Source organism: Triturus cristatus, chromosome 2_2 (assembly GCF_964204655.1).
Source record: "Triturus cristatus chromosome 2_2, aTriCri1.1, whole genome shotgun sequence".
Classification (NCBI taxonomy): domain Eukaryota; kingdom Metazoa; phylum Chordata; class Amphibia; order Caudata; family Salamandridae; genus Triturus; species Triturus cristatus.
In genome coordinates, this window is record NC_140582.1 from 929,868,718 (window position 1) to 929,888,506 (window position 19,789).

The 19,789-nt window shown below is 44.9% G+C and overlaps 1 protein-coding gene across 1 annotated transcript in view; it reads left to right on the forward strand.

Moving 5' to 3' along the window:
* The window catches only part of DHX15 (DEAH-box helicase 15), a 300,859-nt gene that overhangs the window by 232,669 nt on the left and 48,401 nt on the right, over positions 1–19,789 (forward strand). The window contains exon 13 of the mRNA XM_085642340.1: positions 14,434–14,603. Within this exon, the coding sequence (XP_085498466.1) occupies positions 14,434–14,603 (170 nt within the window). The remainder of the gene's footprint in view (positions 1–14,433; positions 14,604–19,789) is intronic.

A 19,789-nucleotide genomic window follows, 5' to 3' on the forward strand; every position in this document is an offset into this window, starting at 1 on the left:
AGGTATGGCTTGCGTGGATGCCCCAAAGTTTCCTTACCCAGAATCCCCTGCAAACCTCAATTTTAGCTGAAAAAATCACATTTTTCACACATTTTGGTGTGGAAAGTTGTTGCATCACCGGGCTCACACAAATTTCCCACCACCCAGCGTTCCCCCGGGTCTCCCGGTAAAAATGGTGCCTCACTTGTGTGGGAGGCCCAAGTACCCGCGACAGGCAAGGGCCCAAAACGTAGTGATGCAACCTCAACATTGCCTATCAAAAAAATGTTTTGGGCCCTTGCATTTCGCGGGTACTTGGGCCTCCCACACAAGTGAGGCACCATTTTTACCGGGAGACCTGGGGGAACGCTGGGTGGTGGGAAATTTGAGTGATCCCGGTGATGCCACAACTTTCCCACACAAAAATGTGTGAAAAATTAGATTTTTTTCAGCTAAAATTGAGGTTGGCAGGGAATTCTGGGTAAGGAAACATTGGGGGATCCACTCAAGCCATACCTCCCTGGAAGCCCCCAGGTGTCTAGTTTTCAGAAATGTATGGGTTTGGTAGGTTTCCCTAGATGGCTGCCGAGCACCGGGCCAAAAACCCAAATGACCCCCCTCGCAAAACCAGGTGGTTTTGAGATATGCAATTTTGATGTCGCCTCACTACGTTTTGGGGCTTTGCCTGTCGCGGGTACTTGGGCCTCCCACACAAGTGAGGCACCATTTTTACCGGGAGACCCGGGGGAACGCTGGGTGGTGGGAAATTTGAGTGAGCCCGGTGATGCCACAACTTTCCCATACAAAAATGTGTGAAAATGATTTTTTTCAGCTAAAATTGAGGTTTGCAGGAGATTCTGGGTACGGAAACGTTGGGGGGTCCATGCAAACCTTACCTCCCTGGAAGCCCCCGGGTGTCCAGTTTTTAGTAATGTGTGGGTTTGGTAGGTTCTGTAGTAGGGGATCTCTGTGTATAGTCATAATCTATGAATAGTCCCGCCCATGTGCGGGGACCTCGGAGCAATTAAAATATCTCTTAAGCTGTCCTGCATTTGCAAACCTGCAAAGACACTTAAGAGACAGACAAAATAATACAGCCTAATAACAATATGGCTTCACTGGCCAGCACTTCCTCTGAAGTGAACACAAAAGCCAAAATAAAGTTTAAACGTCATTTTTATTCACATCTAACATGTTCCTTTATTGTATCACACTCCCTTCACCAAAATCCCTTTAAACAATAGAGAGGAAGGGGTGGACAGACAAGCCCTATAGGCTGTCATTATGTGTCTGCTAAAGGGATACCGTGCCTTTAAGAAACTCTCCCGAGACCCCCGGTATCCCAGGATGCACAGCCAAAGCAAGTTACTTTCAATTCTTTTTTCCGGCTCCTGCTAGCAGGACCCTGGAGCTTGAGCTCTACCCTTTTGGGTGGATATTTGGACTAAATTTTGGATTTTTTGATAAATTGTGTGTTCATTCGACGTCTAGAGCCTTTCTCTACTGCATCCTGCATTTTGGTGCAATTTGCCCACTCTTAGCATGGCTTTATTTGATAAATGCCCTGAGTGTGGGAGGAAAAAGGCCAAGACGGACCCACATGATGTCTGTATCCTCTGCTTGTCATCCTCACATGTCCCTGCTACATGTGCCATCTGCAAGACCTTCTCCAAGAGGACCCTGAGGGACAGAGAGAAGATTCGCCTCCAGGGACAGGAGAAGCAGAGGACAGGTGGGACTTCGGGGCATGGAGGATCTCATTCCCCTTCCTCTGCCCATGCTTCAGCCACTGGAGGGACCTCCGGGCAGAAAAAGCAGCAGAAACGACACCTACCGGCTGGTAGATCGCGTTCGACGTCGAAGGAGACGACGTCGACGGCTAGAGGTAAAGCACCGGTGTGTTCGCCGTCGATCCAGGGCTCTGGATTGCGGCGTTCTCGACGTTCAACGTCGAGGGAGGGGCCGGCGAGACCTAGGACTAGGTCGCCGTCGAGGATTCCACGGTCGACGTCGACACACCATCGAAACACGGGCCAAAAAGACAGTTGACCCCCTTGCATAACCAGATCGTTTTGACATAATTAGTTGTTTGTTTCTACAGCGTGAGAATTTTGGCACAATATTGCAAGGAAAATGTGACAGACATTTTGAGGTTTGCAGGACATTGTGGATAAAATAACTTTTTGGAATTCACAAGAGAGACATCACCATGAACTCCCATGGGTTTAGGACAATATCTACAGTTGGTGGGTTATTCTTACAAGGAACATACACCTTGGCAGAGAAACTTAAAAGACAAAGATTCCTACACAGCCATCTATTCCTCAAACACACACACATACTGGTTGGATTTGGCACGAGGGCGATTGATGGTTCAGAGTATTACATTTTATTAACAAGAGATTTCACAAAAATGAAATGCACTGTCAATAATTAAATGGACAAAAAACTGAACCAATGGCTCGCAGCTCGTGAGCTGTAAAGCCACGGCAAGGCACCAACCTCTTTACAGGCCATTCATACACCTTTCATACGTGTGACACATACAAAACATTCACGCCGCGAGCCCATCACATTACAACACTCACACCAGCAGACAGCGCCATTCAAGGGCCCTTCACTTCCACACGCCCACATTCCTGACACAGCAACTACACAAACTGATGTATTGCGTGGAGTGGCGCTCAGCTAGCAGTGTGTGTAGTGACCAGCAGCAAGTAACTACTCACACACTGCCAGCCGAGCGCCAGTCCACACACACTGCCAGCCGAGCGCCAGTCCACACACACTGCCAGCCGAGCGCCAGTCCACACACACTGCCAGCCGAGCGCCAGTCCACACACACTGCCAGCCGAGCGCCAGTCCACACACACTGCCAGCCGAGCGCCAGTCCACACACACTGCCAGCCGAGCGCCAGTCCACACACACTGCCAGCCGAGCGCCAGTCCACACACACTGCCAGCCGAGCGCCACTCCACACACACTGCCAGCCGAGCGCCACTCCACGTACACCGCCAGCCAAGCGCCAGTCCACGTACACCTCCAGCCAAGCGCCAGTCCACGTACACCTCCAGCCAAGCGCCAGTCCACACACCACCATCACATTTAGGATTTTATATTCAAAAAAACACAAATTGCAAATAGATACAAATCTCCTAACACAAAATCTGAAACTAAATACATTGCACTAATGCCAACCTTGAAACAGAATAATTATTTTAAACAATACAGACCAGGCAGTTCACTTTACCACTCATGGAAGCTCCCAAAATTTATTTTGCGTGTGGTACGCTCTAAAACAAGCAGGCCATACACAGCCCAGGGTTAGGACGCCTGGGACAGAAATAACGAGACTCCTTCCGCGTATCTCTTCGCCAACAGACTCTACATCTCCTAGTGGGAAAATTTTTTGAAGGTGTGGGAGGGATGTTATCAGGAAAGTGGCGATCTTTCAATCGAGCCACATCCTCCACCACTCCAAATCTAGGAACACTTGCCTGTTCCACAACAACAAGGCTAGCTATCCGAGTGCTGAAACTGAAGAAATGTCAACTTTGACGCAGGAGAACACTCCAACACAATAAAAGCATTGAAATTTGCTAATTCGAAGAAATGGATGGCCAACTTCTTATACCAAACATAAGCCTTCCGAATAGCAGAGTAAGGTTCCAACCTCTGATTTACTCTGTCAGCACCACCCATGTGCTTATTGAAGTCTAGAATGCACACAGGTTTGCGCACTTCAGCAACCTGACCCCAAACAGCCACAGGTGAAGTACTCTCATCATGGATGGTAGTCAGCATGTACACATCCCTCCTGTCCACAAATTTTACAGCTAGTAGTTCATCACTACGCAAGGAACTGCACTGCCCCCTCTGAAGTTTTTTTGCAAACAAGCTCTTTCGGATAACCTTTACGGTTAGAGCGGATTGTGCCACATGCAAAAGTGTCTACTTTATAAAATTCCTTAAATAATTGCACAGGAGTATAGAAGTTATCAAGGTACAAATGGTGGCCTCTGTTAAACAGTCTTCTAGCAAGATCCCACACAATTTTCTCAAACTCCAAAAGTGGACGGACAACCTGGGGGGTCAATAGTAGAATCTCTACCAGTTTACACACAAAAATTAAAAACATATCCTGTCCTACTCTCAGACAACATATACAGCTTAATTCCATAGCGTGCCCTCTTGCTACGGATGTACTGCCTAAAAACAAACGGCACTTGAACAAGACCAAAGACTCCTCAATAGAGATTTCTTTCCCTGGAGTATAGATCTCAGAAAATCGATCTACAAAGTGATCAAGAACGGGACGAATCTTAAAAAGACGGTCACAGTCAGGGTGATCTTGTGACAACGCCATAGAATTACCAACAAAATGCAGCATACGTAGCAAAAGTAAATACCGATTACGAGTGATAACTGCAGGAAATATGGCAGTTGCCAACAAGGGGCTAGTAGACCAATATGAAGCCAAGTTTGGCTTCCTTACCACACCCATCAATAAAGTCAAACCCAAAAACTTCTTAATCTCTTCCAGATTTGTGAGAGTCCACCGGGTAGCTCTAGACTGGGGCCTAAGTTTGTCACTGTTGTCCCTCAAAAACTGTTCAGCATACCAATTCGTCTGCTCAACAATCTCACCCAAAAATGCATCATCCATAAACAACTGAAAAAACTGTATAGGCAAAAAAATGTTCACAATCCACTCTACACCCAGCATCACCGCTAAAGGCAGGCAACACCGGCTGCACCATGTTTGGATCAACCCAAAGTTCAGCACTTCCAGTAGGAAGCCTAGCAGCCTCAGACTGCAATCCAGATGCCTCTTGCACCATCGGCACAGCAGTTTCCTCCTCTAAGACAGGCACTTCATCCACACTGAGAGTTGCTTCATCCACACCAAGAGTAGCTTCATCTGCACTGAGCGTACCTTCATCATCCGATGATTCCATGTGGAGAGAAAACTCACTGCCAGAATCTTACCCTCCCTCCTCTCCCTCAGTCACACTGTCAGGCTCATCATCATGCTCAGAGGAAGATTCAAGAAGCATACCAACCACCTATTGAGCAGTCATTCTACGGCTAGCCATAATGCTTATTAATAAAGGTAACTTGTCAAACAAGTCAACAACAACAAACACTTTGTAAAATAAGTAATAAACAAAAAGCACCTTTATCAAAAACACATATATACTCCAAAACAATACCACTCACTTGCCAGAGGCAGGTAAACTACTCACCACCACCTACTCTGCACAGACACAGTATGGATCAACAATATCCCACTAAAAAAGAAAGAGAAAATAAATTACACATAAGACTATGCAAAACACATCGCAAAGAATTTCATGCTCAAACCACTAACTAAATATGCTGCCATTAACATCACTTACAAAAAAATTCATTCAAACATTACAATTTTACTCATTTGGAGTAACTACAAAAAAAAAAGAATTCTTACCAAATAAATGCAACTTCACAAAACTGCAGAACAACCACTGTCGAAACCGGAAACAGTAATAAAAAGCTTTAGACTAGAATAAAAAGGAGAAAAAAACATTGTCACATATGCATATAATGCTCTAGACCATCACGTAATGCGCAAAATGTATTGCTTGAACCTCCCACTTTCAAGAAGGAAAGATCGATGGTCCAATCCTTTACAGGCAACGCCGCGGGAATCTGGAACTCAGCCTCAGCTCCGGACCACCCCCTCTTCCCAGTCCTTCAAAACTGACCTCAAAGTTCTCCTCCTGCAAAGACACTTCCAAACTTAACTCACGCCCTCTCTATTGTCTGAAGGAAGTCTTTACATTATAGGAAATTGTTCTCCATGCCTATAGAAGTGCCTTCCCAGTGTGTTCCTGTGTTTTGAGTGTCTGCCATTTATTGCACTTTTATACCTCTACTTGTACTTTGTACTCTTTTGTAACTTGCACACGTCACTTTTCCTCTTGTAACGTATTGTTTGCTACCTCTTGTATTTTGTTTGCTTTTGATACATGCACAATTACCACCATTGCCTCATGTAACGTGGCGTTTGTTCTTGTTTTCTGAGTGTCTGCCATTTATTGCAGTATTTTACCTCTAATGTATTTTGTACTCTTTTGTAACATGCACACATCACTTTTTCCTCTTGTAACGTATCGTCTGCTACCTCTTTGATTTTGTTTGCACTTTAAAATATTTTTTTTTAAATGTGGCCATAAGGGAAGCGACCCTTGCCTAAGGGGCCGCTCCCACAAACGACCCCAAACCTAAATAAAGAAAAAAAAACCCTGGCGCTAGTGGCCATTCCTGCTGCACGATCGCGCAGCAGGAATGCATAAAAGAGACATTGGGGGCAGAGGCGTAGCTGGAGCTTGTGGCGCCCGGGGCTATCTCTCAAGATTGCCGCCCCTGGGGAGGGGGGGTTGCTGGAGAAAAAGGACGGTGACCACTTGAAAGAGGTCCGAGAGACACGTAGTATCGCCGCGAATCGTTATCTCGATCATGCAAGTTACATGCACATACATGACACGGTCCAAGGCAACATAGTTGAATACACCGGTGACTGGCAGTACAAAAGAGAACACACAGACTGCATGATCTATCTGGGGACTCAGAAAAACCGCATGTGACATCCATCAGAGAGCTGCGTGAATAATTACCTGGTAATCCCCTCCGCACAATGCAAACATGCACATAGATGACACTGTTCAGGGATCCATCACCTACAGCTGACATTAAATGACCATCATGGTCCCCCCATTAAAGCAGTGCTCTTTGTGATCTGCATGGTACATGTTCTTTGCAGCAGGCACATTAACCCTCTGTGCTACCTTTCCAGGAGTCAACCCTTCCACTAGACAAAACTCCATCTCTCTCTAGGAAGAACATTAATCACCAAAGTTATGACATTCTTATTGTTTCTGAAAATTGCTGGATTCCAGGAAGGAGGCAGCAAGTTTTTTTCAAACCATAATATACTTGCAAACACTACGCACCTACCAAAATAGGTACCCAGTGAGGTCACACCGTTCGCATCACCCTAACCTGTTGCTCTAGGGTGTGCTGCTTCGTAGGCCTGCCCGCAAGACTGGAGATTAACTTCAGTATGGATTGTGGTGGACAGGCCTTCAAGGTTAACCCACAATTGACACCACTAGGGTACACCTGCTTGTGTTAAGACATCAAGCCTTCTAAGGTCTAGTGGGGCCTTCTACGGTCTAGCATGGGAATGTGCTCCCTCAGTAGAGTGGTCTGGTGGACTGGTCATGAAGGCTGAACCCAGTTCCAAATTCGACAGCTCTGGCCATTGTGCCACATCCTCTTCCCCACTGAACACCATACTTCCCCACTGAAAGAAACTCGCACTGCCTTCAGCTATAACCTAATTGTGCCCGCTATAAACTCTTGGATGTGGCTCAATACAAATTATGCACTTGATAAGAGTAATATGCTGCCTAAAAAAAAAAGTAAAAGCAACCACTTATAGGGAATGCAAGATTAAGTAAAGCATGTGAAATGTAAGCAGAAACAACATGGTTACCTTAACGATCTCTCACTCACTATTCAGAAATCAGCAAGTGGTTTTTACCTGAACAGTTATGGACATGACTAGAGGGCCCTGAAGGGAACCGTTTCAATGTCCATTGCTTATATCCTTACAAAACGTAAGCAGTATGGTATAAAAAGACCACATCCATAAACACAGAGCCATGGTACGCATTGTGTTTTCCAATCCAGCCATCAACCAGGTATTGCAGTACCTCCAGGAATGGTACACTTTCCCACCTAGGAACAACAATGCTGTTCAAAGAAAGACAAGAAAACGAAAGTAGCGCTTCACTGGCAAACTCTGCAAAGTGATGCTGATGTATTTGGATGTAAATAAAACCAATCTGGTCACTTTGCAACCCCTCTGTCTTGCTTTATTTAGTTATGTATTTATTTTTCATATTTAAAACCTTCTATTTCTAACCATCGTGCTGCACTTTGGAATAGAAAAATGTCAGAAAAAGGGCATTTCTCTGAAGAGCGTTTTTCTTTTTGGATCCATTTCCCAGGGAAGCAACTAAATGAAAGAAGGAAAGAGAGGCTGTGATCCGTGAATTTCTTCAGTTTTCAGTAAGTGATGGCAAGACAGAAAGAGAGGGAATAATAGGAAGAGAGGTGGGGACAGCTGCCAGCACGAAAAAAGAAGAGGACATTGCCCGAGTCCTCTGTCCGTCCCCAAACTTCCTCTAAAGCAAGCCGAGCCTTAACTGAACGCCTTTGTCCTCCCCCAAAATAGTGCCCCCACCCTAACTACAACACTGATAGCCGAAAATCCCTCCTCCCCAGCCCCAAAACTCACGTTTCCTCTCCGACGCGCAGGAAGCAAATGGCTTCATGCGCGACAGAGAACAAAGGGGAAACCTCCAATGACGTCCGCGCGGCTCGCTCGCTGACGTCATTGATGACGTGGGGGGGATGGGTGGAGGCAGGGGAAGGTCTTCCCCTGCCTTCCCAGTAAAAGAAAAAAAAAAAGATCGACCACTCACGGAGGGCGCGCCAGCGCTTCCCCCGTGGGTGGCTGTCATGACAAGCTGGACTCGTCATGGGCACATCGCGACTGTGCTCCATGACGAGTCCAGCTTGTCATGGGCACAGAACGGGTTAAAATTCCCATTGAGCTCAATGTATTGTTTAAAATTGTGTTGCCTATTGCAACAACCTGTACCTACTACCTACAAAACTCAATTGTATATTGCAAAAGTATTTAACTAAAGCATCTCATTCTGAGAAAGTATATTTTAATACCTATTGTTGGTTCTAAAATAAAACAACCATATATTTTTATATACAAACCATTGGCCTAGAGTTCAGTTCTTGTGTATGAGACAATTTGCTGACTGTGTACAACAAATGCTTTACACTGTCCTCTGATACTGCATTACTGCTCGAGCATGCTACCACTCTAGAGAGTAAGGTTATATCTAACTTTAACCTCTGCCAAACCTCTGGGGACTGTGGACTCTGTACACACTGTATCTATTTGGGAACAGTATATACAGAGCCACTTTCCCACACTATCTCAATGACTCTTGAATCCTGCTGGCATGTAGAGCCTGGAACTGCTCTACAAGGGTAGGTCTCTTGTGCACCTCTTTCAGGGACATAAAAAGCAGGAGGCCTCAGGCCCAGCAAGCTAAAGAGGGCTCGATCCTGCAAGAGTCTTGGCTGGAGAGGTGCATAAAAGACTGCCTGTAGGAAGCATGTTCTTTGTGGTATATCAAAAAAGCTGTTGCAGTCCAATACAAGATGTGATAACAGACATCCCTATTTTCAGTGAAGCTTCACTGCTCACTTGTACTGGCAGTAATAGGACTGACTAGCACAGGGGCATATCGGCTCATGCAGGTATGCCCTCGCTTGTAATATTCAGTACCCTGTCTTAGCGCTGTCAGGCCTGCTGTAGGGGTGACTTACACATATTACAAACAGTGTTGGGGACATGGCACACAGGGAAGTGTGACAATTCGTGTTTTTCACTGTTGTCTTCACCAAGACACACAGCCTGCAATGGCAGTCTTGCAAGTGCTTGGTTAGGGGTCCCTTAGGGTGACCCCATTTGTGCTGCAGCTTTTAGGGACCCTCTTTTATACCTCAGGCCCTAGGTACCAAGGTACCATTTACTAGGGGCTTAGAGAGGGTGCTAAATATTTTGCCAGTTGTGGGAACATTTTTAGGGAAAGAACACTGTTACTGGGGACCTGGTTAGCAGGAACCCAGTATACGTCAGTCAAAGGTGCATCAAATACCAGGTGAAAAAGTGTGTGTGGTTAGGGCTGCAACAAAAACCCAGTATCCTACTGTCCTTGACCGGGGCAAGTCATTTGGTGAAAGCTGGCATCCACTCATTCACTGTCGGCCTGAAATTACTTACGCCTAGATCCTAGTCCACCACAAACTGTTTTCCATAATGCTTGACTTTTTTTTTTTTTGCATTAAAACTTTTTTTTTTTTAAATGGGATCTCCAGTTTCCTTAACCTAGTTTGATTTTGGTGTTTTTTCCTCAAATCTGTTTCTAAACTTGCTTTGACACTTCATGTGTTCAATTAAAAATTACAGGTAAGCACACACTTCTTTGGGTATTGCCTTGGCTTTCTCAAGGCTTTCATAGTTGTACTTGAAGTCTTGTATAATGCAGTATATAATTCTTCAAAGCATTAAGGCAGGTAAATGTCGTTTTTCAGGCAGCGAAAAAGTCCCGGGTCAATCCCTTACAAAGAAATTTTAAAATGAGCACATTTGGTCGTACTGAGCAGAGGGCGAAACACGTGTCTGCTGCTTGACTGTTACCTCCAGAGCACCAATAGAAAAATTACATAGGAAGATTATACCACGTAATCAATAAAGACTTTACTTAAGACAAACACCGGACAATTGTCTTCTTCGGATAATATTGACTCAAAGAAACATTAGTTTCATTGTTGCTTAAAACATCTATACTATGCACAGAGGAGCCAACACTCAATACCCCAAAAAACTTATGAATACGAGGCTGGAAAGGTCCAGTGCCTCTAGCAAAAGCTCCTCTTAAAAAGCTCTTATTGAATAAAGGCAATCTTCCCAACTTCTTTGTGTATTGCCTGCTTTTCATTGTGTAGCTACTAGGGTGTAGCAAAGATTCTCTCAGAACTGGGTTTTGACCTTACCAGGGTAGATTTATTGAGTTGATGCCAAATTGAACCCATTTCTATCTGATAGTCTGGGTTTTATTGCTAAATTAATAACTTCATATCGGGCAGGTGGGTGTAGTGAAAGTTGTCTGGAGGTAGCCATGCAGTTGGAGATGTGCGTTGGGATAACCATATAAACCTAAGGCTACAGCTTTTTCTACTGGAACTATTTTTTTATGGTCGGGGACCAACCACAATTTGAGATATTAATAACTCCAGACCTGCAGCAGCTAGAGAGGGTTCTTCTGGTTCTGGAATCATACTGACCAAGTCCTGCCCTGTGTATCAAATGAGCATGGTGGGTGTTGGAACCTACTTGTCCATACTGGACTGGACAGGCAAGATGTAGGTGCCCTTTGACAGTGAAGACCATGCAGGCTTTCCTCTGTAAAGTACATTTACAGCTTTTTGGCCGCCAATAATGGACCATGAAGCAAGACACTTTCAGACGATCCAAGTCATTTAGGCAAGAGAGGTTTTGTAGCTTCTAAGCAGTTTTGTGTCCTCTATACAGGTTCTGTGTGGTCTGGGCATTTTTTCCAGCTGCCAGCTCCTCGACGTAAACATTGTTCACAGTAGCTGCATGAGTCTTAAGGTCCCAAGCATATTCTTCGAATGGAGGGAAGCTATCAACAGCTGCTAATATATAGCTGATGACTTGATGTAAAAGTTATGGCACAAATTAATCCTGTCCCATTGTCTGGGATTTTTATGGGTTCCTTCTGCAGCTACTAAGATCTGGCAGATTGGAACTGGTAAGTATAAAGTACCTACAAATTGTGCTAGTACAGTCAGTAAAAAAAATAAAGGGTTTTGGGGCGAGGTTGCCAAGTCCAGGTATACCTACTTTCAAACAAAGTAAGGAATGGCAGACTCTTTTCTGTTCTTGAACCATGCACAGGAAGTTGCAGGCTAGTATGGCCACCTTAGCGAAAGGAGAGTTTGCAGGAACACCACCTCCTTGTGCATCCATAAATTGCTAGCGTCCACGACAACCACTGTGCAAGAAATGCGCACCTTAACCAGGTTTAGGTAAGAAACCCCTTATGTAGGAAGCATTAATGGGGTGAGCCCTGCATAGTTGCAATTAAAGCATGTGTGTACCTCTAATGTTTAATTAGTGCCACCTCCTAGCGTTTGAGAAGGCATCAGTGGCTGCTTTTTTGCTTACGGTGAGGGCAAAGCCTATCTTTTGATCAAAAACAGAGTTTTAAGTAATTCAGTTCAGAAGGGCTCAGCTATCTCATTGCTATAGCTGAGGGACCGGAGTGGTGAGCTCACAATACTGTGGTCACTTGACTCCCAAAAAGTATGTGATTCTGTGGAATCACAGTTCTGTCAAATGGGCTATGGCCCAAAGTTTCTGCATTGGGTCAGGCTGCTATACTGAGCCACTAGTCCGGGTCCACATTAATGGGCGAGGTCGAGGGAAATTAGGCTGGGATGGGGAACCAGACAGGACTTCTCCTTTCATTGCGTCTGCTCGCCATTGAACCTCTGCCGACTTAGCTTTGGGGTGGGACGCTTAACTCAAGGTCATGAGGTGGGACCCAGACTGGAAAGACATATCATTTTATGTGGACGATATCCTATTGTATCCAACCCAGAACGCTCAATTCCCTGCATTCTGAACATCCTAGAGGTGTTCGGTACTTGCGCTGGGATTTGCATTAACTGAAATAAATCGAAAGTGTTTCCACTGATGAAAGGGATACCACCTTGAGGGGGGGAGGTTTGCCCACTCCGATGGGAGTGGACAGGATTTAAGTACCTGGTCATCGGTTTCCACGCGGCTGAACAAAATCTGGAGTGTGTCTTGCATGAATTTAAGGGGGCGGTATCCCCTTGTAAAAGACTTGATATCCGAGCTAGGCCGTGCGCCCTCGTACATGATGATTTTCCTCCCAAAGGCAAGGCGGCAACTTTGCAGTTGATTTGGGATGGGGCCCACCGAGGATTGCCTCTTTGTATCGACCAAGAAGCCTGAAAATGTGGGTGATGGCCCTACCAAATCTGAAGCTATATTACTGGGCGTCCCCATTGCAAGTAATGATTGGGTATATGCAACATCAAGAATCTCTATTATATGCGGATAGGAGGGCTCTGGATCTGGCGGGGGCTACCTTGGCCTGCTTTATGGGATTGTCGGCTGGAATTATGTCGGACCTACTCCCCAGGTGATATAGTCTGGCAGGAGGCGAGAAGAGTAACTGGTTGGAGGAGGCAAGTGACTCTGGAAACCCCGCTCTGGCTTTTGGCATTGCTAGCTCACCTGAAGAGTGTGGAAAGTCACAAGAAATTAGATATGCTGGGTATATCAAAGGTGGGGGACATCTGGAGTGACAGAGGTATGATCCCATTCACTCAGCTCTATGGTCAATTCAAATTGACTAGAGGGGGGCAGTAGTTACATTACTAGCAGGTCAAACCTATCCTGCAAGGCTTTGGTGACCTTCTTTGCGAGGTGCTAGATGAAACCTCTAGAATGGAGGGTGTTTGGGGGGGTGCCTTTATGCACATGCTCTCTCTCTCTCAAATATATGCCTCCTTGCTGACTCTGGTCTTCCCACGTTGGCCGCTCTGCAAAGTAAATGGGAAATCTACTTGGGGAGGATGGAGAATAATGCCTGGGTGAGGCCTGCAGGTATCCCTGGAAAGTAGTTATCCGTGCAGGATTTGGGTTGGTGTAATTGAAGCTGCTCCACAGAGCATACTACACAAGATCCCGTCTCCACCAGATGGTTAGGGTACATAACTGTCCCTATCAGAGGGGTTGTGGGCAGAAGGGGACCCTACTCCACACAATGTGGGAATACCCGTAAAATACTGGGATACAGGGAGACAATGCGGGGGAGGGTCTTTTGTTCAGGACTACCCCCTCGCTCTTATCCCCCAATTGATGATGTTGGGAATTTGGGGGGAGCCAACGTTGAACAGATACCTGCTCTGATTGTGTTCAGAACTGGGGTGGGGATGACCTGAGTGGGCATCTAACATCTAACTTGGACTGGGGCATGAGAGACTGGTGTATCATGTCAGAGGCTGCCCACATAAGTTTGAGAAAGTATGGGCTGCATGGCAAGAGGCCGGGGAGATCTCGGACCGGGAGGAGGCCTAAATGGAGCAAAGGGAGGGACCCCCTGATGACATATAATGGATTGGGGGAGAGCCTGGAGTTGAGATTGGTAGAACGCAGAGAGAGCAACAGACCATGGTAAAGTGATAGGGTCGATCATGGGATGATGGGATAGGATAAGTGCTGTAGGGGTGTTGTGTATCATGTTATGATGTTATGAAACTCAAGTTTTTTTTACAGTAATGCCCTTTTTTGCATATATTTTTCTGTGCTGTTAATCAAAGCAAATCATGAAATATGTGATTCTGTAATGTAAAAGTATACTTTAATGAGGAAGTCCTTTTCATTTTTATGTGCTTATATTGAATTCTGATCAGTTCCAAACTACAGCTGACTGGAGCTAGCCACCTGTGTTTTTCCTTCAAATAGCTGATATTTGTATAGTATTATTCTAGTATATTATTATATAAAAAAGTATTTATTTCAACTAGCTGATATTTGTATAGTGTGAGGGTAGTCAAAAGGCAGTGGTATACTGTACAAGGTCAGCTAATAAATGTTGTTGACACCAACTGGGAACGCTTATTTGCCCTGCTATTATATTTATTAACTTTGAGCCAAATTCAAATAATTTGCAGTGTTGCCAAAATTATTTATTTTGCAGGTTGCACATTTGGAACGAACAGGGCATTACTTAACAGTTAAAGACAACCAGGTTGTGCAGTTACATCCATCCACCGTTCTTGACCATAAGCCAGAATGGGTGCTATATAATGAATTTGTACTAACAACAAAGAACTACATTCGAACGTGTACAGATATTAAACCCGAATGGTGAGTAGAACTTTTTTATTTTTTTTATTATAAGTTTTGTGTTATATCGATAACTCTAAAATGGTCTCCTGCCTGTTCTTCAGCAGAGTTTTACATACTGCTACTAGTAGCTAATCTTTTGGAGCCTTTTCGACGGGGTATATCGTGACTACTGATGTGAACTCAAAACTCACAATGCTGCACACTGTAGAAAACATTTCCCCCGCCCCATCATTGCAGTGAAAGCACAAGTGGTGTGTGGTATTCCACACTGGGTGGTGTTGCTATGTTTATATGTTCAAAGGATATGTCATATTGGAACCTTGCTGATGTCATGGATTGTTGTACATAGAAAAGTTCTGTAAATGTTCAGTTACAGGATTGACTGCTGGCTGATGGATGGGATCTTCTCTTATGGAATAAATATCTTAATATCTGCATACCAGAGTGCTGAATTTATTGGACAGCATACTTCACTGGCGTAGTCGGCACAAGAATCAACAAGAGGATCTCAACAAAGTTCTGGGCTTATATTGGAACTGGAGAAAAAGGAATTAAATTGCAACATTGTGACTGATTAGCTGCGCAAAGATTTAGGTTTCTTTCTTCAAGGATCGTGAAGCCCTTCATCTACGTGTAAAAGAGGGGAAGGAACCAGATATTAGCACTGCGCTTATATTTGTTGGTGCTCTTTTTTTTTTTTTAGACTCTCATATCGATGATCGTTGGAACTCACTATGAAAGGTATTTATGTGATCAAGCGAATCATTATTCTTGTGCAACGCACAGCGCGTTAATTTATTTTCACGCGTGTGTTTAGTTTTGATTTGCCGATTTCGTGGGACCTTCTTTTTACCATTGATCGTTGGAAACCTCTTTGCTATCTATTAGTGGCCTGAACCGATATTGAAAGAAAGCACCTGATGTCATTTGATCATTCGTGCTTCTTCGCTGTACAGGTTTGGAAGATCAATACAACGTTTTTTTTTTTCTAGAGACATTGTGCATCATAGATTTTCAAAAATAAGCGTTGCGTCTCTAAGGAGTTGAAGAGTGCCATCATCTTACCTGGAATCTTCTCATCCTTCTGGAACAGCTTTGTGCGATTGACTCTCTTCTTCGTTCGACATTTCTATCAGCGTCTTTCTCCACCGGATCTCGTCATCACGCATCACGCTGATTCAAGCGTGCGTGGTGGCCATTTTGTTTACTGTTACTTGGCAACTACCAGCGCTCAACAAGCGCGAACTCAACGCGTATGTCTTGCGCTAAGCTAATATGAGCATTCATTCTGAATTGTCATGACAGTGCATTAGAGGTATTTGAGCTTTGATTATTGAGTGTTAACAGACGCGCATATTAATCACTTCTGACAACATAAGTAAGGATTATCGGGTGCTGTTAACACTTTGGTATATCTGCAGTTCAAATTCACTTTTAAACCATTTAAAAATTTCAATATCTGAATAACATACAATTTAAGAATAACAAGGGAAGCTCTCTTGCATATGATTAAATATTTGCATAAATTATCTATATGGATATGCTTGAATCTCATATTCTGGCGTATTTGATTTTATTTTAGTTTATGCAAAGTGCAACTTTTGCTTCATAAATATTGATGGTTTATATTAGTTAATAAGTATATATTTGCAAACATGCAAAATGTTACAGCAGCTCCATTCTTTTTATCGTGCCCTGGATCACCTCCTATTAAATGGAAAAAATGGAAGGTTGTTTTTGAGAGGTATGCTAGAGTCTGCGGTCCCTCTAAGTGCTGAAAGGAAGTCATCATTGTTACTTCATTGTTTGGGATCCGAAGGTCAAGATGTGTTTGATCATTTGCCAGAGCTTTCGGCTTCGGAAACTAGCAGCTTGAATGACTGAGATTTGTATTAAAAAACTTGACAAACATTATCTTCCCAAGGTCAGCACCATTCTTGAAAGGTACCAGTTTGCAAAGAGGATGCAAACTGCGGATGAGATAATTGAGGATTATATTACTCAATTAAGAAAACTTGCTTCTTCGTGCAAATTTGAAAACTTGACTGATGAACGTATCAGAGATCAGTTCATGTTTGGCTGTAGTATAGAAAAAATTAGGGAAGAATTGTGGTTAAGAGATGAACCAACTCTAGAAGAAGTGTTAACACCTGCCAAACGTATTGAGCACTCTATAAAAGGTGTTGCTGTTATAAAGAAGGATTCAGAAAAAGGGGCTAATGTTGAGATAGTCAAAGTCAAGTCAGAAAAATGCAACATAACTGATAAAAATTACGCTGAGAAAACATGGTCAGAAAGAAAATGTTAGATGTGGTAAATCTGGACATCTTGCTAATGACAAAAGATGTCAAGCCCTCAACCAAACATGTTCTAAGTGCAAGATAAAGGGGCATTTCACGCCTTTATGTAAAACAAGACTTAAACCCAAGGTTAAGGAAATAGAAGTATATCAAAGGAAATTGGGAGAACCCAATTCTGAAGAGCTTGTTTGTGGACAGATTGTAGTGCAGGTTGAGAACAGATTTAATAACAAATCGTGTCCTTATGATGAAATTTTGGTAGAAGGGGAACACACTAGAGTACTGTTTGATTCTGGTGGAAAGATTACCATCATCTCAAATGAGTTTTTTAACTCCAAGCTTAAGGGAAAGATTACATTAGTGAAACCTGACATCATTCCTTTAGCATATGGAGGGGAACCTATAAAGCTACATGGATATTTTTCTGGTTTGATAGAATACAAGGATAGATTCATATCTGGAAAGATTTATGTTTCAAAGCGTGGAGACAGTATCATTAGCTGATACATCAAGGTGACCTGGGGGTATTTTTAGATCCTAATGCTAATCCTCCTATACAATTGAGAGACAAAATTCAATCTGTGGAAAAAATGTGGCTGATAACTATGTGCACAATCTGAAAACTGAGTGTTCGAGGCATATGAGCTGCAGATTATACACTCTGCATAGATCGCCATCTGGTGTTGGGCCCGGATGTTTGCAGTTTGTTTTTCCTCTTGGAAAGTCTTTGGAAGTCACGAGGTCGGTGACTCCTTCTTTGGTTCGTATTGCGCATGGGCTTCGGCTCCATCCTCAGATTGTTTTTTTCCGCCATCGGGCTCGGATGTAATACTTCGTGCTCCGGTTCCGAAATTTTCCAGTTCAACGATCGACGCAAAAATCCTCGCTCATTGAGCTCCTTCAGATAATAAATCATCGTAATCACCTTCTCTTCGGCACTTCTTCGATTCCGGTCGTCGACGGTGGCCTTCGGGCCTATTCCGGCTCCGGTCTCGGCTGATGGAAAGAACTCCCTTCAAGAAGTGCCCTCGATGTGGGTCCAAATTTCCCCACACCGATCTTCATGAGGTGTGCAACCTCTGCCTCTCCCCTGAACACGAGGCTCGAGACTGTCCCGCCTGCAAGTCTTTTCGCTCTAAAAAGACTATTCGAGATCGACGGGCTAGACGCAACATGGCGCACTCCTCGACCTCCGCTCCAGTCGACATCTTCGGGGACGACGTCGAAGCTCCGGGACAGCAGAACATCGAAGAAGAGGACGACTACCTCGTCAGTGCTTCCGAGGACGACGACTCAGATGTGGAGGACATCACCCCGGCGCAGTGGGTCGTGAGTACAATACCCCCTCCCACACCCACGCAGATACCCAAAAAGGCTTCGGTCACACCTTCGCCTCCGGGCCTAGGCAAGACCAAGGATACTGATTCTCACACCCCACCTTCGGGCCCGGTAAAGAAGCCTATTAAGCCTTCCGGCAGCTCGGGCTCGAGCCAGCCGACCAGCGGTACCGAAAAACACCCTTTGGCACCGAAGAAAAGATCAGCCTCCACACCGAACCCAGCACCAAAGCCTTCGGTGTCGAAACCTGCTCTTCCGGTGCCGACCAAACATCACAAGGCCCTCGGTACCGACACTCCCGTGCCGAAGCCTTCTTCGGCACCGACCAAAAAATCTGAGGTCCCAAAGAAGCACGGCTTAGACAAGCCTAAAAAGTCGTCGGCCCCGAAAACTTCGGCGCCGACCGAGCAACCAGTGTCGAAAGAACTTTTCACGCCGGATCCTCTGCAAAAGACACTCGCCAAGGATCCAAAAACTGGACATTTGACATTGTCTTCAAAAAAGAGACACTTGGACAAACCAGCTCCACCTCCAAAGAGGAAAGACACTGCTACCTCCCCTTTCAGAGTGCCTTCCACCCTCCCCACCTCCACCCCTGCCTCATCGTTCCCCAACCTTGTCTCATCGTTCCCCAACCTTGTCTCCTGTCCCAGACTATTTTGGAGACCCTTATTATGATCCAGCAGATGTGCCACAAGACCCCACCGCTACTGGATCTCCAGACCCATGGGACGACTATAACAATCCGGACATCCCAGATGTCCCACAGGATGACCTTTACCCATCTAGGCCATCCCCACCTGAAGATTCCTTAGGCTTTCACCACTTGTTACAAAGGGCGGCACACTACCACGGGGTGGAGTTACATACTGACCCAGTGGAGGAAGATTTTCTCCTAGACACCTTCGACGATGCACATAGGTCTACTGCCATTCTACCTATGTTAAAGGGAGAAATTAAACATGCACCGGAGGTTTTTAAAGACCCAGTCAGGGCCAGGGTCCTAAACCCCCGTATAGAGAAATAATACAAAGCCGCCCCCACAGACCCTTCATACATTAAAGGCCCTGCACCATTGGATTCCCTAGTGGTATCTACAGCTAGGAAGCGCTCAAACTCTCAGGCGTCCGGCGAAGCACCACCACCTGACAAAGAGTCCAAGCTCCTAGACGCGTCAGGGAAGCGCACTGCGTCACAAGCCGCCAATATATGGCGTATCGCCAATACGCAAGCGCTGTTGGCCAGATACGACAGGGCGCATTATGATGAGTTAGAGACCATCATGCACCATCTCCCTGAAAAATACAAGAATAGGGCTAATGAATTGATCCAAGAGGGAAAAACAATAACTAATACCTCTATACGCTGTGCCCTAGATGCAGCAGATACAGCCTCCAGGGCCATAAACACCAGTGTCCTTCTCCGTCGCCATGCCTGGCTCAGTTTCAGGTTTTAAACCTGAGGTACAAGCCTCTATATTGAACCACCCATTCGACCAAGATCATCTATTTGGCCCCGAAGTTGATGAAGCCCTCAAAGATGAAAAAAGATACTGACACGGCGAAA